Raw genomic sequence first — 22,138 nt, 5'->3', positions numbered from 1 at the left:
AGGCCAAATTTTGCCCGTGGGCTGCCTGTTGGCCACCTTTACCTTACTTATTGCCCTTTTTACTCTGGCACCGCACCTGACAAGGCACGAATTTGGGAAATTTGATGGTTGTTTGGGTAATGAGAATGGGGATGATGCTCCTTAAAAAAAAAAAAAGAAAAAAGAAATCAATGGATGGGGACAGAGTTGGATTTCAGGGGGAGGGGAAGGTGAAGGCATGGTGCCTTTTAAAGGAGATATGATGGTGAAAGAAAGAGAGAGGGTCATGGTTTGGGTTTGAGCTAGAGGCAATCAAATGAGTTTAGGGAGTGTTAGAGAGATGGTAAGAGATCATCATCCTCCGTCCGCATTTACAGAAAACTGACCATGAGCAACATGGTGGACATGAGTGGACATGAGATTGGGAAGGGGACAGGGCAATGATTGATGGATCAATACCCAGTGGAACTAAGAGGTTACTGCCAAGGACACATGGAGAGAGTTTTGCTTAACAAGCAGAAAGAACACTTCTCCAAGTCTGAAAAGAGGAGGAATAGGAAGAAACAGCTGTGTGGACAAATGGGGATGTTTCTGTGCGTGCAAAATTATCCCCTTTATTAGAGAAAATACAATGACTCATGAGTTATTTTTGCTGGATAAAAACTGCATGGATGCCTGAGAGTTTTGTATAGGCGATTATCAGGTTGATTAGAGGTGGATGTGCTCTGAATGTCTCTTTTTTCCACAGGTTTCTAAGATTAGAGAGATAGTAAGCTGGTAGCTGACACAGAACCTTAACCTCTTCAAGTTCACCAGTGATTAGATAGGTTTATGACAGAGAAACCAGGTCTGGATTAAGCCCACAGTGGAATGGACAGTTGTGCATGTTTTCATTATTTCTTTGTTTATTCAGTTATTCACTTATTTTTCACTGACTCATTCATTTGTTCAGTTATCAAATTGCACTGCTAGGAACCAAGGGATGAGAAGGCACTCACCGATGGAAGGGCCATAAGACCTACATGTATATGATTGTGATGCAAGGTAGAACGTCCATGGGTGTGGCAAGAGTGAGCAAGATGAAGAGCTCAGAAGTGAAGAGGAGAAGGCCCAGAAAGGGGACATTTGACTAGAACCTCTTGAGACGGAGAAAACGTGCCTTCAGCTGCACGGATGAAACTCCTTATCTAACTTTAAGATTGAAACAGATTGAACATGACAGCTCTCTAATAGATACCTCTTCCGCTGAGGTTTGTGAATGACTCCTGCCTGCGGGGTAGTCACGCACTAATGCTGAACTCAAGAGGAGACCTCTTCCTCAGTGTTTGATGCTTTGGCTTCTGGCTGGCGTAGTTTTCTGTTCCTCTCTTTGCTCCTGTTAGACCAGAACTGTCCAGTAGAACTTTCTTTGATGATGGAAATACTCCATATCTCTACTATCCAATATTGTAGCCACTAACCACATGTGACTATTGAGCGCTTGAAATGTCTTTACTGTGACTGAGGAACCAAACTTTAAATGTGATTTAGCTGCAATTCATTTGAATTTAGATGAATGATCACATGTAGCTAGTGACAACTATATCAGAGAACTCCTTGAGGGATCCAGCTCAGTTCCTAGCTCTCAGTACGTGCTCAATATAGGTGTGATGAAGGAAACTACTTTTTACTACTTAAAATCTAGGCTGCTCTTTAAGAAGAATGAATTTCTTTTTTTATTTTATTTTGCTTTAAGTTCTGGGATACAGGTACAGAACGTCCAGGTTTGTTACATAGGTATACATGCGTCATGGTGGTTTTCTGTACGTATCAACCCGTCATCTAGGTGTTAAGCCCCACTTGCATTAGCTATTTGTCCTAACGCATCCTCCCCTTGCCTCCACCCCCCACCACCCCCCAGTAGGCCCTGGTGTGTGATGTTCCCTCCTTGTGTCCATGTGTTCTCATTGTTCAACTCCCACTTATGAGTGAGAACATGCAGTGTTTGGTTTTCTGTTCTTATGTTAGTTTGCTGAGAATGATGGCTTCCAGCTTCATCCATGTCCCTGTGAAGGGAATGAACTCATTCTTTTTTATGGCTGCATAGTATTCCATGGTGTATATGTGCCACATTTTCTTTATCCATTCTATTATTGATGGGCATTTGGGTTGGTTCCAAGTCTTTGCTATTGTAAATAGTCCTGCAATAAACATGTGTGCATGCGTCCTTATAGTAGAATGATTTATAATCCTTTGAGCATACAACCAGTAATGGGATGGCTGGGTCAAATAGTATTTCTGGTACTAGATCCTTGAGGAATCGCCATACTGTCTTCCACAATGGTTGAACTAATTTACACTCCTACCAAAAGTGTAAAAGCATTCCTATTTCTCCACAGCCTTGCCAGCATCTGTTGTTTCCTGACTTTTTAATAATTGCCATTCTAACTGGCGTGAGATGGTATCTCATTGTGGTTTTGATTTGCATTTCTCTAATGACCAGTGATGACTTCAGCTGCATGGATGAAACTCCTTATCTAACTTTTTGATGAGTTTTTTTTTTTTTTATGTTTGTTGCCCGCACTCAGAAGAGTAAATTTCTTTACAGAGAAGGCCTTTGTGTTGCTGGATGTCCTCATAGGTTTGGGTTTATATGTCTTCCAATAAAAGCTACCCCATCTCTATTCCCAGGGTCTGGGTATCGCCAGGATTCCAGGCTTTGGGGAATGGGGGAAGCTAATCTTTCTAATACTGTCAGAAAAATATGGACTTCATAGTGTTGGCAAAGCACTGGGAGGCATAAACAGAGTGCAGGCAGGATACAGGGGTTATTTGCTTGTCATATAAGCCCTCTCCAGGCTGGCATGCAGTGGTGCGATCTCGGCTCACTCCAACCTCTGCCTCCTTGGTTCAAGCAATACTCGTGCCTCAGCTGGGATTACAGGCATCCACCACCATGCCCAGCTAATTTTTAAAATATTTTTAGTAGAGATGGGGTTTCACCCCTGCCCCATCTTAAGGATCCAAACTCATAAAATGTTTAGTGTGAATGCATTTTTTTTTTTAAGAAACTAGTGAAGAAGCTGACCATGGTACCTGGTGGTAAAGAGCAAAACAAAGACTCCACCCAGCAGGAAGTCTTGGGGATGCAGGGGTGTCTGAGCGAACTCTTTGCATTCCTAGGCATTTGGAATTGGCAGAGGACGAACTTGTAAAATTTAGATTGTTGAAGGGTGAGGGGGGTCCTCTAGATTGCCCAGTTCGAGTTGGTGGAATGAAGGAATAAATGAGTAATGGATTAATGAACAGAAGAAGTTAAAAAGGATGTACAACATAGATTCTTATTTTTAACAAAACTCATTACTTCTTATCTGGAAGGGCCCTGCTCCTGGCTCTGTTCCAGCCCTCAATTTGTTCAGAGGAGTTGCCTCAGGCCCAGAGAGGGGAATAGACTGACCTGAGGCCACACAGCTACCTGATTAATGGTAGAACAAGAGCTGGAGCCCAGGACCCTCAATTCCAATTCCCATGCCATCTTATCCCAAGAACTTTTGTAATGCGAGAAGGGGAAGTTTTCAGTATGCATACAACTTTAATGGTTTTGCCCTGTGGTCTCTCTTCATTCTCAACACTGGTTTCTCCTGAGGTTTCATGAGACCAAGCCAGCTGACCTCCCTCTCCCCCTGACTCACGTTATACAAGCCCCATTAAGAGAAGGCTCACTGAGGAGGTGATGGAGGTCTTGGAGTTCACATATCCATGAGGTCTCAACATCCCTTCTTTCTGAACCATTGCTTACTGGGAAGACCAGTTTCCTGCCTGACTATTTTCTGCCAGAAGCAGCTCAATTTTTTTCTGTGTCAACATCTCCTCAGCAAGAAGGGGCATTTGCTAACAAACAACCGGTGTGTTCCTGAGAGCACAGATGGGAATTCTGGACTGGCAGGCGCCATTTGAGGGTGACGCTACTGAGTGTTCTCACACCCTCGGCTTCCCTCTGAACACCACTGTCAAACCACCAGCTTCCAAAGAGCCATGATCAAAACAACAGTGATGATATTGAAATGAACAGCACGTATGTGTCAGGCACTCTTCTAAGTGCTATCATATAGTAATAATTACTTATCCTTTGACCCTCTGAGGTCAGTACCACAATCACCCCCATTTTATTATCCCTCAAAGAGGACATGGAGCTTATCCAAGCTCACACAGGTAGGAAACGGCAAAGCTGGGATTTAAATCCCAATGGTTGGACTCCTGGGTCTGGGATCCCAGCCACTCCCCTGTGCAGGAGGACCACTGGGAAGTCAGACCTGGGTGTCTAATTTCAGTTCTGCCTTTACACACTAATGTGTGACCTTGGGCCATGCCTAAGCCTCCTCACCTCCAAGGTCCTCCTAGGCATGCTAATACTCTCACAGGGTCATTGTGAGAATTAAAATGGATGATATCTACAAAGTGCTCCCCAGTGTACTCTACCCAGCACGCCGAAGGCACTCAATAAATCCGAAAAGAAAGGAAATTATAGAAGCCATTTGTTTCTCCAAACCTTTGACCATCTGAGATTTGCCCCTAAATTTTCCCTCTTACCCGGCCCATCCCTATGTAGCCCCAAGATGGTTCCTATCTTTGCTATGTTGAACTGATTTGGAAAAATATTTAGATGATAAGAATATCATGTGCATTTATGATGTTCCTCTCTTGGCAAGTGGTATGCAAAGCTCATTTCTATACTGCCAGACTTCAAAGTTCAGTCTTATGGCACAGAATCAACCCACAAAACGTTTTTGGGGCAATATGCGTTGAATATTTATTATATGCCAGGCATGGGCCTAGGCACATTGATTTTTATCCTCACATTGAGGGCAAATGCATTTTCATGTAGCAATGGTGTGTGCATGGTGATTTCCAAACTGCAAGGTCAGCAGATTTGGGGGGTCTGAGGAGTCTTTTATACCTGTGAATGCCATGTCTGTATGAGTCCCAAACAGTTAATTGAGAGTGAGCACTATAAACTACTGCTGGGAAGAATTATATGACACTGCAAGGGGCAGGGGGACTTGGCTAGACAGAGAGGAGGTGGTTGATGCAATGTTTAGACATGTGGATCCCAAAGGCAGGGTTCCTGGCTTCAGATCCCCATTATTCATCTTACGGGCCTTTTAACACCGCTGTGCCTTTTACTGTTTATGGTCACCTACTGTTTGTCTGGAGCTCCATGAATATTATCCTCCAACCCCGCCTCTCCCATCCTGCAGGTACTTTCTACAGAAGAGGACACAGAAACCCTAAGAGAGTAAGGCACTACAGTGGGCCTTGTGTTTGGATGTGGGATAGAGCCACCATTTGAAAGTGGATCTCTGACTTTGAAGGTATTAGGTGGTGTGTGGCCCACTGACCCGGGAGGGTTCCACAGATGTGGAGGTGGAGACACAGCTGGGGGCCATGCCGATAGTGCAGGGGAGGTCCCTGTGACTTGCCTCTGGAAACCCTGCTGGCATTGGTTGGGGTAGGTCCCAAAGTGCCCAGCCCTAGACCCTGCCCTATGAGAATGCACAGTCAGGTGGGAGAGGCAAGAAAACAGGATGGCAGCTCAGGTGTGGGACTGTGATGGTGAGAACACAGATTACTTTCCCACTGCTGCTGAAGCCAGCTCAGCTCCCTTCTACACTGTTATGCTGGAGAAGGAGCCTCTTCTCTACAAATTAGTCTCTTGGAGCTGCAGAAGGAAGGAAGACAAGGCTCCAGCACAAGGGCCTCCTGGTGTTTATCATGTTAGACATCACAGGCAGGTGCAGGAGTCCTTCAGGCGAATAAATGGAACCACTAGTGGAGAGGAGGAAAAAGTAACCTACAAAAAGAGGTGACACAGAACAAGGAGGAAGTAGATTCTTTTCCCCAACTTTGCTTCTTCCACCCCTTCCCCCGACAGCACACCCCATAGCCTGATACAGGCTTTTCTGAAAATCACTAACTCTTGGATCATTTTACAAAACTCTTGGATGGTTTCTCTGATTTTGAATTTGGATTCTCTTTTGAAATTGCCTTTTTTCAGTTGTAAGGAATGAAAGCTTTGAATGAAAAGGAAGGAGACCTGACATCCCCAACCTTTGCTGGGCTCTGTCAGCCTGTACCGTCACCCTCTAATTCCTCTGTCAGACCAAGAACCCCCAGGGTGAGTAGCTAGGCAGTTATCACACTCTGGCCTGTCACAAGCACCTAGTGAATACTTATTACAAAGTGAGGGGGATAGAGTTGCAGAGTAGATAGTGAGACTGGAGAGAAGTTGGGGACCATCATGGAAAGCCTTGGGTGCAAGATAATGGGCAGTCATTGAAAAATGTCTAAGATGGGCTGGGTGCGGTGGCTCATGCCTGTAATCCCAGCACTTTGGAAGGCTGAGGCAGGCGGATCACGATGACAAGAGATCGAGACCAGCCTGGCCACTGTGGTGAAACCCCATCTCTACTAAAAATACAAAAATTAGCTGGGCATGGTGGCACACACCTGTAGTCCTAGCTACTTGGGAGGCTGAGGCAGGAGAATCACTTGAACCTGGGAGGCGGAGGTTGCAGTGAGCTGAGATCACGCCACTACACTCCAGCCTGGCAACACAGCGAGACACCGTTAAAAAAAGAAGAAAAAAGAAAAGAAAAGAAAAGAAAAAGAAGGAAGGAAGGAAGGAAAATGTCTAAGATGACTTGGTTTTAGATTTTTTATTTTAGAAAGCCCACTTTGGCTGAAAGAGGGGGAATAAAATAAATGGGACAGATAGAAGTCAGAAGTGGGGGGGGCTGTTGCATGACCCAGGCCAGAAAGGAGGGGGTCTGAAGTCAGGCAGTGGGATTCAAGAGGAGGGGCCATTAAATAGCCTCAGTGTCCAGGGAAGAGGGTCTTGTTTGGGCTGAAGATCAAGGAGGGAAATTTCCCTACAAGAAATGCTCTTGAATGTATCAACGAGTTTTGGGTTTCACCAGCCTCCTTGCCAGAGTCAGTTATCTCTGAGGTATTCTCATCTATAAGCATTATGATATGGCCCCCCAGGTGGGGATGGCGTGGGAGACAAGCACTCAAATCCCACTGTGGGGAGATCATTTAGGTACAGTCCTTTTAGAAAGCAATTGCAAATAGGTATAAAAAGCCACAGAAAGGTTGTCTTCTTTGCCAATTATTTGTATTTCTGAGGAAGTTACTTAAGGAAAGAATTTGAGGTTAGACAAATAAGTTAACTGTGACATTTTTCTTTTTTCTATTTTTGTTTTTTGAGACAGAGTCTTCCTTAGTCCAGGTGATTCTCCTGCCTCAGCCCCCTGAGTAGCTGGGATTACAGGTGTATGCCACCACACCTGGCTAATTTTTGTATTTTTAGTAGAGACAAGGTTTCACCGTCTTGGTCGCTGGTCTCGAACTCCTGACCTCAAGTGATCTGCCTGCCTCCGCCTCCCAAATTGCTGAGATTACAGGTGTGAGTCACCACACCTGGCCACAACTTTGACATTTTTCTGGTAGTAAGAAAATTGGAAGCAACCTAAATGCCCAACAATATGGGAAGATTTAAATTAACTACACCTGTCTCTGCCACTGTATCACAGAGGCCTTGATGACTTCCAAGGTGGTACATGTCCTGGATGAATATTATGTAGTCCTGTTAAAACTTGTTTCATGGCTGGGTGTGGTGGCTCACATGCTTTGGTAGGCTGAGGCGGGTGGGTCACTTGAGATCAAGAGTTTGAGACCAGCCTGGCCAACATAGTGAAACCCTGTCTCTACTAAAATACAGAAATTAGCTGGGCATGGTGGTGTGCACCTGTAATCCCAGCTATTCCCAAGCCTGAGGCAGGGGAATCACTTGAACCCGGGAACCGGAGGCTGCAGTGAGCCGAAATCACACCACTGCACTCCAGCCTTGGCGACAGAGCAAGACTCAGTCTCAAAAAAAAAAAAAAAAAAAAACTTGTTTCATAAAGAGTTCACAGTAACATAGGACAAAGTTTATGTTACTATGTTTAGGGAAAATAAGAAAATCCAGGTTCACAAGAGAATATGTAGTATCATGCAACCACCCCAAATATACAAAATCCATAGATCAAAAATTTATAAAATACTAAAAATTGTTGGTTTTGAGTGATGGGACTTTGGGTAATACATCAATTTTTCTTTCTTCTTTGTATTTCTGTTTTCCACATTATGGTGAGAAGGTATTACGTTTGTAAAGGGAAATTGGCTTCCTTAAAATGCTGACTCCCAGCTTTCCTAAGACCCTTTCCCCTGAGTTTGCATTTATGTGGGACAGCATCTTACTAATGAAATATTTATAAGTCCAGGAAGTATGGAAATGTTTTAAATATTTTAACCTAGGCTCATTTTCTCTCTTGTTTTCTCTTCACTTGCTCTCTGTCTCTGAACTTTCTTACCACTGAAGTCATGACACTTGTACCTGCAGGATTTAGAGGGGTTGATAAGGCTTGCTCTGCTTTAGGCCATGAGGAATTGTCCAGGCTTTATCTTGAAGGGCACAGAAGCTTCCTTACAAAGTGCATATACCCAGAAGGATAGCACTGAGGATGAATGCCAATGGAACCCTGTCTACTAAGGAGGATGCCCCTCTCTTCCTTTGTTCATCTTCCATCCATCCATCCATCCATCCATCCAATCCGTTCATCCATCCTCTCACTCTGAACAAGTGTTGTGGATTCAAAAATGAACCATGGGTCCTTCCCAGCACTCAAGGTGCTCACAGTTACAGGAGCAAACCCACAAACACATCATGATGGCACAGCGATGCAATGAAGAGAGGTGAGTGCAGCAGGAAGGACAGGTTCTGCACCAGGGAGGTGTCCAGCTGGACTGAGGGGGCAGGCTCCAGAAAGGATTCTTGGAACAGTCGTGGTAAGTTGGGCCAGACAAGAAAGAGGAAGGGAATTCCATGTGGAGGGCACATCTTGAGCAAAGCTTTGCTAGCCAGAAACAAGACAGCTCAATTGGGAACATAATTGAGATATTGTGTTGTGGGGAAACACAAGGACGGAGAAGGATTTGAGAACCAGTTAGAAAAGTGTGGCTAGGAGTGAAGAAAACTGAGAATAGGGGAACCCACTGTTAGGTCACCAACTTCCCACACCTGAAAGACTATCATATGGCAAAGGAATTGATTCATCATCTCTGTGTGTTCCTGGAAGATAGAACTAGTGCTCAGTGGTAGAGGTAGCACAGTTTGCATGTCAGAACTGTCCTACTGTGCAGTGGGTGCCTTCTGCAGGAGAAGAATGCCTAATGCATTTCTGGCCAGCCTCTGATGGGAGCATGGCTTATCTGGGTGTCTCTGGCTCAAAGTCTCTTATGTGTTTCTCCCGAGCTATTGCTGGGGCTGTAGTCTCATCTGAGAGCTAGAGTGGGGAGGAACAGTCTGCTTGCAGGCTCACTTGTGGTTTTTAGTAGGCTCTGGTCCCTCCCCACAGGCACCTCTCCATGGGCTGCCTCATGGCATGGCTGCTGGGTTCCCTGCTGGCAAGAGTGAGAGAGAGCATGCAAGGAGGCCCCCAAGAAGGACATCAAAGTCTTTTTATATCTAATCAGAAGTGACATCCCATCACTCTGTCCTACTCTATGCATTAGAAGCAAGTCACTAAATCCAGACCACATTCAAGGGGAGGGGATTGCACAAGGGTGTGACTATCAGGAGGCAGGCATAATCAGAGCATCTTAGAGACTGTCAACCACTGCCTACCACAGAACTTCTAATCGGCATGCCCTGATGACTCAGATCTCTTGAGACTTCTGGACTGCTTCAGAGTTCTCCAGTCACTCTTCATCTTCAGCCTTTGTGAGACAGATTCTCAGTGCCATAAACAAAGTAGCCCATCAAGAAAATCTCTTCCTCTCCTGCAGCAGCAATGGGTATAATATTTATTTCATTTTTGCTGTTTACTTATTTATATCCCATTTTACTCTGCCGTGTCTCCTTTACAATGCTAAATTCCCAGTGGACACAGGTCCTTCAGTACGGTGGGTGCTCAATAGATATTTTTTGAGAGAAGAAGGATCAGGAGGAGGAGGAAGAGGAGAAATCGGAAGAGAAGAGGGGAGGGGGCAGGGAGGGGAGGAAGCAGCAGCCACAGCTGCCCAGGCTATGACTTTCCCTAGTCTGTTTGCTAGAGTAAGAGGCCAGATGTTAAGCATGGGATGCCATTTCTTCCAAACCAGAGGCCCCATGGGTGGCCATATGAGGGCACCCCTGAGTCTCAGCTGGGTCCCCTGCAGGTGAGACTGAGTCAGCCCTCAAGGGTGATCCTCCTGGAGGCTGAGACCCTGACTGAGGCTAACTCTGGCTTTCTAAGTTAAGAGCATGCGTTTCACAAGCAGAGAGCCTGAGGTTGAATCTCAGGGCCTTTACTGCAAGCTCTGTGACTTTGGGAAATACTAGACTTTCAAATTCCTCATCTGCAGTGTACAGAGATAGCTGTTACCACAGGGTTGTCCTGAGGTTAGATGGAGTTCTCCTGGTGAAGGGCACAGGACAGTGCCTGGTTCCTAGAAGGTGCTCCATGAGTGTTAGCAATAGTCCTTCTCCTGTTCCCCTGGTGGGCACAGCATCCAGCCACCCACGGGGACTGGAAGCCAGGAAAAATGGGCTAAATGGGAACATTCAGGTTCGTGGCTTATCGAAGCCACCCCAGTGGACACTGCCTTTGTCACTATGACGTGCTGATCATGGACAAGATATAGGGCAGGAAAGATGTGTCCATCAGACCCGGCAGCTGCCACTGACTCCCGGGGCTCTCAATTCTGGGACACGGCAACTGACAGACTGCCCAGTGTGGCCTGGGAAAACCACCGAGGCTGAGGTGGCCTGACAGCTGCTGCATCTTCTTCCAGCTGCAAGTGTGTATCACCATCATCTTATGTAAGCCTTATAAAGTGTCCACACATGTCTCTGGCTGCAGAAAATCAGGGACTAGGGAACTCTCACTTACTTCCCAGCTCCTAATGTTTTGCCTTTGGGGTCACAAGATTTTGAAAAAGATCCCCTTGCATTTGGAGGACATGGGTGAGTTTTTGCTGACATGTCCATCTGCCACTTCTGAGACAAGCCCAGGAGTGGAGGGCAAAGTCACAGACTAGAGTCCCCCAAATGGCAGAAGGGGCTGGGTGTCGAGAGGAAGGTGATGTGCCTAAGGGCCTCCAGTGGGAGCACTCAGCACAGCTGCAGGAGGGAGATAGATCCCTGGAGGTTTTCCTCGAGCAAATGGCATTTAAACTAAGACCTGGTGCAGGCATTATTCATTCCCTGAGATGGCCATAATGAAGTACCATAAATCTGGTGTCTGAAAGCAACAGAAATTTATTTTCTCACAGTTCTGGTGGCCAGAAGTCCCAAATCCAGCAGGGTCTTGCCCACTCTGGGAGCTCTATGGGACAATCCATTCATTGCCTCGTTCGGGTTCTTGTGCCTGCCCCAGCATTCCTGGGCTTGTGGCCATATCACTCCAGTCTCCACTCCATCTTCATCTTGCCTTTGCCTCTATGTACCTGTGCTCTGGATGTCTCTTACAAGGATGCTTGTCATTGGATTTAGGGCTCACCTAGATAATCCAGATGATCTCTTCATCTAAAGATCCTTAACTTTAATATATCTGCAAAGACCCTTTTCCAAATAAGATCTCATTCACAGACTGCAGGGTGTAGACCTATATTTTGGGGGCCGCCATTCAGCCAACTACCCAGGTCTGCCATACACAGCTGCACAGAGTGTGCACTGAACAACTCCAGGGGGCCTAATTCATGAGTTGCGAGGGCACACCTTGCACAACCATGTGGGATAGTCCTGAGGATGAGAGCGGTTCCCTGTCTTCTCAGGCCTGGATAATCAAGCTGCTTTGTTTGTCCTCTAGAGTTTGGGGAACACTGTGTCAAAGCTAGAGAGATAACAAGAGCAGATCTGGGAGGGACCAAGTGCCAGCCTCTTGGTAATACAATGCCACAGAAGGTTTTCTCACAGAGGCTTGGCATGGTTAGTTAGAGCTATCTGGGGGTGCCTTGGGACGTGGGAAGGGCCAGAGCTACACCGACCACTGTCGTATGTTGTGATGGGAGCTGAGAAGGTGTGCATGGCCTCTGAAATCCAGAAGACATGTGTCACCCTTGATGGCAATGAAGGTTTATTTCAAGAGAATCTCAGAATCCAGTATCCTTTTCTACTAGCAGACATTTTGCTATATATACAGAATTAGAAATCCGTCCAGGACTTGGTTGGAGCTGCAAATTCGGCACTGGAGGATTCTACGCATTTAAGTGTTTTCTGTTACAGCACCTCATTACCTGGGTTGCAGCACATGGTGGGGCTGGTGGAGGAGGTGAGTGGGGGCTGAACAGCACTTGGGGATGCCTCACCCAAGAGGAAGGCATGCCATTTTCTCAATTACATGGAGACATCTTAGGGTTTGCAAAGGTCCTGCTTGTTGCCCTATTTTCCTGCTCTGCAGATCTCCTGGCGTTACCTGCTACTTTCATGCTTATTTGTGTATTGTCTGCCTCCCTCCATGAGAAATTCCATAAAGGCAATGTTCTTGTTTACTGGTGCTCAATCCTCCTTCTCCAGTGTTCAGAGAATGCCTGGCACTTAGTAGGCACTCAGCACATACATGCTGAACGTGATAATAAAGAGCTCAGTAACTTAATGGGCGGGTAGGGATGTGACAGCAGATTTACATTATCAGGAGGTCTCTGTGGCTTGGGCCTGAGAATGCTTTGGGGAGATACAATGTGAGGCATGTGACTTGTTAGGAAGTGTTGCAGTAATTCAGGAGAGAGGATGTGGCCTAGGAAGGGGCAGGTAAAAATGAGAAAGAGTGGTACAGTGGATACTTTTAGGAACCAGAAACTACAATACCCAAAGACGAAGGAGGTGCTCAAGTTGAGGGGAAGAGAAGAGATACAGAGTATTGTAAAAAATGGTATTTATTGAACATTTAGTCTGTACCAGGCACTGTTCTATATACTCATTGTAGATTTGGATATATTAACTCTCTAGTTGTCACCACAAGACTTGAGGTGGAGAGTATAATTTTCTGTGTTCTACAGAGAAGGAAATTGGGGTGCAGGAGAGACTTTAAATCACTTGCGCCAGTTCAGGTAACTTGGGCGTGTTCACCCAGCTGTCCAGAGTCAGTGTCAGATGGAACTCAGGGGATCATTCCCTGAGCACACACCTATAGCCACCTCACCATCTTGTCTCTCTAATTATGAGGCTGGCCTGGCCTGCCGAAGGTGAACGATTTGGTTCTCCCTTATATAGCCTCAGTCGATTTGCCCCTCTATCCCCACTCTTAGGCAGCATGACTATGACACTGGGGGTGTTGTTGTCCCCTGCAGCAGGGAGCCTGGTTAGACTGAGTGGGGTGAGGTGTGTAGGGGAGTGTGCAGACAATGAGTCCTGAGGGCCAGCTGATGGGAAGCCCGTGCCTTATGTCACTTTCCCATTCTTGGGTGTTTGCCTTGATCCTGTGGGCTCCTCCTCCAAGCCATCTGGATTCAGTACCTTCCCTCACTGGTTCAGGGGAACATGGCAAAGCCCAGCCATCCTGCGTGACTGCAGAGAGCAGGCATCCTGCTCATCACCCATGCCCCCATGCTGGCTCTGGGGTAGAGGGGACATAGTGTTTGTGGGATAGTCTGGAGATTAAGGCCTCAGGTCCTAGATCCCACAGAGAGGCCTGCCCCTAATTTCTGTGAGTGGGGAGCTGTAGTACAAGCACAGGTGGGGTCCTCTGTACCCCAGACTGCCCCTTCCCCTCCCACACCATGGGGGGCTTCATGCCTGCTGTGGACCCCCAGCCCATACATCTAAGCTCCTTTCATCCCCCACAAAACAGCCCCCCGGGTTTCCCCTTAGGCCTCTTCATGCTCATACAGGGCCTGGGTTTTTCTAGGAGCAGAGAACAGGATGAGGCCCATGGAGCCCAGCAGGTACTTGGGGTGTCAGGCAGGGAATTGCAGGGTCCTGGGTGCTCAATTGTGGGACAGCAGGGGGCACACGGGCTCCAGGTAGGCACATCCCCCTTGGTCTTGCAGATTCCTTCCCCTGTGCAGATAGGCACGGCTGAATGAGGGTTCTAGTGGAACCTCAAAAGCCAGAGCCAGGACAGGGTCCCTGGGTATCCAGACTTAAGGGCCATACTCTGATACCTACAGATCTGGGATCAAACCCTGTTACCATGTGGTTTGGGGCAGGTTACTTGATCTCTCCGAGCCTCGGTTTCTTCATCTGTATAGTAGGGATAATGATAGCACCTAACTTCATAGAGACACTATGGGAATTCAAAGAAATAAGGCAAAAAAGGTTTTAGAGTGCCTGATTTTAGAGTGCTTCCCTCAGTACCTATTACCTCTTTCTGTTTTCTCAGTTTTCTTTGGTTGGCATGTTTCTTCTCACACATGAGATCTTGCATGTGTTAAAGGCCATAAAACAAGGACCAAATTTGTCAAATTCACCTCTGATTTTTTAGCACCTGCTTCCATGCCTTGCACATAGAATCAAATATTTATTGACTTTCTAGGCTTGAGGGTATAGCAATGAATAAAACAGTCAAGCTTCCTTTGTCTTGGTACTTTCATTTCCGTGAAGGAGGTTAACACATGAGCAGTAAATATAGAATAAGGCCAGAGGCTGTAGGTGTTAGGGTGGAAAATGAAACAGGGAAAGAGGACTGAGAGTTGCTATTTTAGGTGAGATGGTCGAGGAAGGCTCTTTGATAAGGCAAATGAGTAAATAAATGAATAAATGAATGAGTATCTCAGTCCCTCTGTGCTACTATAACAAAATATCTGCGACTGGGTTGTTTATAAAGAACATAACTTTATTTCTCATGGTTCTAGAGGCTGGAAGCCCAAGACAAGTCATGGGTAGGATTGGTGCCTTATGAAGGCTTAGATCTTCTTTCAAGATGGTGCCTTGCTGTCGAGTCCTCTGGAGAGAAGGAGCACTGTGTCCTTGCCTGGCAGTGGGGAGGGAAGAGATCAAGAGATAGTTCCCTTCAACCTGGAGCTCTTTTATCAGGATATTAATCCCATTCATGACGGTGGTACCTTCATGACTCAGTCACCCCTTAATACTGTTGCATTAGGGCTTAAATTTCAATATGAACTTTGGTGGAGACACATTCAAACTGTAGCCGTGGATGAGGGGGTGAGTATTAACTGCCTGGGGGCAGGGACTGAATCTTTTCTTCTCTTGCACTGTGCCTAACACACAATGGACACTCAAAAGATTTGTCTGATGGGTGAAGTTCCAGGCTTTGGCCAAGAGTCAGAATCTCCACCTGCTAGTGGTGGCCTCGGAACCCTGCCCGATGACCTCCAGGCACAGGAATCCTATGCCTTTATTTGGCAGCCTGTCTCCTTATTGAGAAAGTTTTGTGAAGTGGTTTTGTATGTCACGCCACCTTCTGCACTCATGCCACTTCCTCCTTCCGCCATGACACAGTGGGAGCCCTCAGCATCACCTTCACCACATTGTCTTTGGGTTTTTGCTTCAGTGCCCCCAGAGACAGGAAGTTCAAAGTAATGCACATCCCAGCCTCATGCTGAGACAACATGTCTCTCTGCTACTGCCATTGAGGGTGGCCACTTGCCTCCCACAAAACCCAACAAATATTGTCCCTTTTACATTGGACATATGAAGGAAAGGTTGTTCTTTCAGAGTTTTCTCTTCTCAGACCTAGTTTCAGTTCTGTATTTGACTGCCTTTTTTGGCCTCTCATGATCCTGTTCTCTCCGGTTGAGATCCCAGAATTAGACACATCCACTTGGGTGCCATAGCTTGGAGCAGAAGCTGGATGTCTGATGCATCCAGCTGCATTAGTTCACTAGGGCTGTCAAAACAAAGTACTAAAGACTGGGTGATTTCAACAACAGAAATGTATTTTCCTGCAGTTCTGAAGGCTGGAAGTCCAAGATCAAGGTGTCAACAGGGTGGTTTTTCTGGGACCTCTGTCCTTGCCTTGTAGATGGTTGTCTTCTCCCTGTGTCTTCACATTTTCTTTCCTCTGTTTATGTCTGTGTTCAAATATCTTCTTATAAGGCCACCAGTCATATTAGAGCAGGTCACCCTAATGAACTCATTTTAACTTAATGATGTCTTTAGAAACCCTATCTCTAGATACAGTCACATTCTGAGGTCCTAGGGGTTAGGACTTCAACGTATTAATTTGAGAGAGACACAGTTCAGCCCACGACACCAGCCAGTCATCTCTTTTCTCAGGTGTGGATCAAGGCTTAGAAATGGAAAGGTCTTGACCAATGTCCCAAGCCTATATTAGACCCTGGACAGAACCCAGCTCTCTTGACCCCCAACACACTTCTCTCTCCTGCATCCCGTGAGTCCAACATTTTATGAAGTCCATCTGCAGCTCTCATGATTAGGTGGTTTTCTTTCCTTTTATTGACTGACTAACTGTCTTTCCCCATTCACACCGCCAGGACCCTGGGACAAGGCTCGAGAAAGCCAGCCTGTCACCATGTGGGCGTCAGCTCTGCCCACTCCAGGGCTCCTACCAAGCTGTGTTGTGTGGCAATCCTAGAAACAGTGGGAATGAGGCCAGGGAACACGCTGCCCTGATTTATTTTTTCTTAAAAAAAAAAAAAAAAAAAAACTAACTAGGACAGCGAATACAAAATTATTCTGGGCTTTTTTCAGGCTGGCGAGCCTCTAACTTTGCTTCACACAAAATTAAATAACAAGTAGAACTCAGTGGAGCTGAGTTGCAGGAAAGCTCAGGAAGGCAGCACATTATGATGGCAACCGCTGGGCTCTGGAACCAGCAGAGGTGGGTCCTACCTTTGGAGCCATCACTAGCTCACTGGGAGACCCTGGGAGGTCACTATCTAGCCTTATCCTATAAAAATGGGGCTGATCTACTCATTGTCCTTACCCCTCCCCATGCGACGGTTTCAGATAATTATATGTAAATAATTTGGTACATGCTTGGCATATAGTATGTGCTCAACAAATGGTTGCTTAATGGAAAAGGAAATTCTGCTTGGTCATTAGCCTTAGTCCTCATATTAAACTGTGTCCACTCCCCTTTTCTTCTGGTTCTTTTTTAGAGACAAGTTACTGGGTTAAAGAAAGGGTGAGAGTGGAAAGAGTTTTCTTAGATGGCAATGTGGGGATAATGACTGTGTCTGCATTCACCCATTTGTTTATTCACACATTTCTTCACTTAATTCAATTAACAAATATCTACTGAGTTTTAGATGTTGTGCTTAGAGATTAGGGATGCAGGGGCATATGAATAGGGTCCCTGGTCTCAATAATTCTATAGTTTTGCTGAGAAGAGAGGATCCAAGGAAGGACATTAGAATGAAGTAAAGGCACAAAAACTGAAGCATGTATAAGCTAAAGGAGGAGAATAGGTGAACTGACTGTGCTGATGGGACAGGACATCAAGAAAGGCTTCCTGAGATTGAGTTGACATTTGAACATGGTATTGAATGACTTGAAGGATATTTCAGATTGAAATTATCCAGAGGGAATTACAGACTGAGGGAACAGCATGAAGAACTAAGATATGGAGGGATGAAACAGTATGATGGCTCCAGAGAAACCGTAAGCAGTGTGGAATTTCTGAACCCTACACTGTTGATGTAGAAGTAGCCATGGGAGAGGAGGGTGAAGAGATTGTCAAGGGTCAGACTGGAGGGTCTTGATTGCCAAGGTCAGAACGCATGCTTCCTTTTGTAGGTGATGAAAGCATATTAAATATCGTAAGGAGGAAATGACAAAATCAGATATTTTTTTAAAAGACTACTTCTGCAGGAGAGAGGCAGTGGAATTGAGGTGCGCAAGGCCGAGACCCACAGTTGTCTTGATGTCTTACCTGAGAATGGGGACAGAACTCAACTCGACTACAGTAGGGGGATGAAAAAAGGTGACAGATAGTAGAAATACAGATTTCAGCACAGAATCATTTGACACAGTGACTTAATGGAAATGGGAAGTCAGAGAGAGGATGGAAACGAGCAATAAGCCCAATCGTAGTTTTAGCACCTACAGCCATTTTCTAAAACAGGCTAGGAGCAGGTTTTGGGGGAAAACAATACAATTTGGGGCATGTCAAGTCATGTCAAAGGTCAGTAAACTTTTTCTGTAAGTGACCAAAGAATAAGTAAATATTTTGGGCTTTGTGGGCTGCATACAACCTGTATCACAGCTACACAGTGCTGCCGTTGTGGCATGAACTCAGCCACAGAAAATGTGTAAATGAATGGCATGGCTGTCTTCCAGTAAAACTTTACAAATGCAGGTGGCAGGCTGGATTGGTTGGATCTGGCCTGCAAGCCCCTTGGATTGGACCTATGGGGCTAAAGTCCCCTATCCTGAGGTCAGAAGATCTCTTCCTCATCCTCTGCTCATCTTTAAGTGATCATAATCAAGATTTGGCCTTGGAGGAAGAAGGCAGAGGGCACTGAGCTGTTAATAAAGAGTGCGGGCCTCAGTGCTTAGCATACGGTCTCCTAAAAAATGTGAACTGCCTTCCCTGCTTCCTTGGAGTGGAGGAAGCCTCCCCAATCCATGATGGGCAGGGAAGCACGTCCAGATGAATCACTGCTGGGAGTACTTGGTATCTTGCAAACATAAGCACTGCTCTCTGAAACAAAGGGCCCAAACTGCTCGACTCAGCACCAACACAATAACCTTGCAAGTGGTGCACTCGGCACTTTTCTGTGGGCTGCATGGGGAAATGTAATTATTTTGGAGCTCTCTATTCTCAGATGGGTCATCACCAACTGTGTTCAAAGGCCTTCATGACTTGATTGTTTTTCATTGGTTATTTGGAGGCTTAGAAACCTGTATAGTCTTGAGCCGACATCTGAGGGACGAGGACAAAGCTTTCTGCCCCAAGATTCCCATGCAAACATATTTGAGCTGAGCAAGTGAGTATAGAGGCACGTTTGTCTGCCTGCCCAGTTTCTCCTGTCTGAAAGCCTGGCCTGTGTGGTACTCATGCTCTGGCAGATCAGCCAAGTACCTGTTGGGGTCACTCCATCTTTGAGATTTAAATGAAAGGTAGGACATACCTCCCTCTATTCCACATATGCACACATGCTGGGAATACCAGCGGGCTATTTTTCAATTCTGCCCATGTCCTTACAGCTCAGGAGGTGTGGGGTAGAGAGGATATGGCCTTCTCCATGTCACTGGGCTCTGAGTTTCCTGCCCCAGTAAATTCTGCATCTCAGTTCTGCCTCACCTGCTGTTCCTGTTCATCACTCTGCTCTGAGCCAGCAGGGATGTCCTCCAAGCCCCTTGCATTGATTTCTTTCTAAATGGCTTTCTCGGGGCATTTGCATATAGAGTCACCTTTGCTGAGAGTTTAGGGAATTAGCAGAGATGAGAGACGCAAAGCAAGCACTAAACAGCAAACAATTCAAACTGGTTAATTGGCCTCTCTGTTATTCGGTGAAGACTCCAGGAAGAATTGCTAGCTAAAGTCTCTTTGTTAGCCCCTTGCCCCCAGTACCCGTCATATGACTTAACCATCTTATCTCTCTCCGCCCCTCTTCTTTCACTTCTCTTCTCAGCTCTCCTTCTCCTGCCACACCTTGTCCTCAGGCCACATCCAAGCCATTGTCAAGAAAATGTGCTTTAAAAAAACACTACCCACGTGGGCATAAAAAGAGCACCTCCTCCTCCATTGGGCAGTAGGGAGGACTGTGAACAGTAGTGCTGAAAGAGACTCTGCCCAGGGCCCGGCCAGCACAGGTGGGGAGTGGGCCCTAAGGTGTCAGAGATCTTAAAGAACAAGTCAGATTTCACCAGGTGCACTGGCGTAGAGGGCATATTTGGTGAAAAGAACAGCCTAGGCCAAAGCACAGGGGTGTGGTAGTGAATGGTGTGTTCCGGAAATGCAACATAGATGAGTTTGGCTAGGGTGTAAATCACATGGAGTAGCCCCAGAAAAATGTGGTTAGGAAACTAGGTAAAAATGTGAAGCGCTTTGCTGAGAAGTTTGCATTTTATCCCGTATGACTCAGAGCCAACCAGGAAATGACCCAGTATGCTTGGCTACTTCTGAGAAGCATCCTTGTGTGTCTGTGTAGGAAGGGAGAGCAAACAGAAGCAGGAGGGCCATGGTGGCACAGGCCTGGAGGACCTCAAGGAGGAAGCAGAGGGAGGAAGCGTGTTTCAGGTATGTATTCTGTGTCAGGTTGGAGGTTGGAGGAGAAAATAGTGTTCGTGATAACCAAGGACTTCTACAATATGGTGGTGTCATGGCCTAGTTTTAGCAGGGTGAGATGGCTGTGCCAAGGCTAGGTTTTATGCAGGCAAAATGGAGGGCTTTATCCAGATTTTAGTAGGGTACTAAGAACCTGGCAAGAACTGGGAGGGGGTGAGGGACTGGTTTGGGAAACAACACCTTATGATTGGGCATCATGAGTTTCTGTGACTGAATCCATCTGAAATGGAATTTCTACAACATGGGATGACTCTATGTTCCAAACCAATCAACTACTCATTAACCACAACCTACAGCTGTGGTCTCAGCCTGGGCTGTGCATTCAAATCACCTGGGAGCTTTCAAAAAGCAATGAAGACCAGGTCCTGTCTTAGACCATTTGAATATGAACTCTCTATGGGTAGTTTTCATGTACCTCTGCATACTTATGTGTTTTTTAAAGGCACCCAGGTAATTCCAGTGGGCAGCTAGAGCTGAAAAACCCTAAGGACTGTGGATGAAAAGGAAGTTCTCACTGTTGCACGTGAATAGAGGGCTTCTGCAGGTGTGGAGAGAGGTGCTGATAAGTGGCAAATGTGATCAGACACCAGCATTCATTTGTTTTCTCTTCTGTTATAAATAACAGCAGCCTTGGATTCGTTAAGCCTGCCCTTCCTTCCCTTTTCTGCTTGGTGTTAAATGTAATTTCAGGGGCTCTGGCTCTGAGCAAGTGGGGCTGTCTGTATGTATTAGATTTCCTTCCAGGAGATCAAGTTCCAGCTTCTCCTCTGAGTAGAGTGGGGGCTGTTTATAGCCCTCAGAATTGAATGGGGTAATAGGGTCAGGAAGAATTACCTGAATTACAAAGAATCTGGGAACATTTCAGATTGGAAGTGGCTCTGGCTGATGGACTGTGGTGAGCTAGCTGTCCTGGGTTTTGGTGACACTGTGACCTTTGGCAAATAACATAATCCCCCTGAGCTTCAGTTGCTTCATCGGCAAAACAGGCAAGAAAGACCATCTCCATAGAAGGCCAGAATTCAGATAAGGAGGTGAAGATCATGCTGTTTAATCTGTGTTATCTCTGTTATTTCTTGTGTCAACCCCATTTCACAGATGGATAAACTGAAGTCTGAGAGTTTAGTAGCTTGTGCAAGGTCACATATCTGGTAAATTATAAGCTTGATACTCTACTCTTCACATTTGGCCTCCAGAGCCCACAGTCTTAATTACCAGTTAAAATACATGGAAAATCCTCTAGAAACTGGGAACTGTACAAATCCAACCACATACCAGTTTCCCAAAGAACTACTTTCAAAATTGACAGATGTGTGTACCACTTATTTATTGGAAATAAAATCTGTGGGTTTATTGGAATTCATATCTAGCATTTATTCATTTTTTATTTCATTCATTCATTCACCATGTAGTTCAAGAAGGGAGCTAAGTCTGTCCAAGGCTAGCCACCATAGGTGCTGTGGGGATTGGGAGGGGGTTCATCTGGGGAGCTGAGAAGGTTAGATTGAGGTCTGCCATAGTAGACTCTTCATTTTGTTAAAGCTCTTCCATCATATAGTCCTGAATAGGCTTCAGGCCCCATGTCCCTGTACATGTTGAGATAAATCCACACTGACAGGCCAGACTATTAGAGCGATGGAAAGCCCATTACATCATGCTGCGTCAGTGATCTAAGGATTATAGATGGGCGGGGGAGCATGCAAGAGTCCAGAGGGACTTGTGGCCGTCATCCATCACATCATCTGGCAGTGCTGCTGCTTCGTCGTGGCAGCTCGATGACTCTTTTATTCCCGGGGCCATCAGACCAGGGTCAGCCCAACCTCGGGGTCTGCAGAGTCTTGGGCAGACTGTCTCAGATAATAGAGAAATCTGCCTTTGGTCTCTGTTCTGATCATAGGCTTGTTCTAAAGGCGCCTGCGTGTTGATTTATTATTTCACTTCACTTA

General features: G+C 46.0%; 1 protein-coding gene across 2 annotated transcripts in view; it reads left to right on the top strand.

Annotated features, from left to right (window-relative positions):
* Positions 1–22,138, top strand: part of KCNQ3 (potassium voltage-gated channel subfamily Q member 3) — a 358,351-nt gene that overhangs the window by 138,391 nt on the left and 197,822 nt on the right. The window contains exon 1 of one of the 2 annotated variants that reach the window (XM_063726814.1): positions 18,492–20,147. The exons of the other annotated variant lie outside the window; for it this stretch is intronic. Within the exon in view, the coding sequence (XP_063582884.1) occupies positions 20,089–20,147 (59 nt within the window). The 5' untranslated portion in view covers positions 18,492–20,088. Of the gene's footprint in view, positions 1–18,491; positions 20,148–22,138 lie in introns of those variants that run through there. 2 annotated transcript variants of the gene reach the window in all.

This window comes from Pongo abelii, chromosome 7, assembly GCF_028885655.2.
Source record: "Pongo abelii isolate AG06213 chromosome 7, NHGRI_mPonAbe1-v2.0_pri, whole genome shotgun sequence".
NCBI classification, from domain to species: domain Eukaryota; kingdom Metazoa; phylum Chordata; class Mammalia; order Primates; family Hominidae; genus Pongo; species Pongo abelii.
The sequence above is the reverse complement of the archived record's forward strand: the minus strand, read 5'-3'. Positions and strand labels throughout refer to the sequence as shown.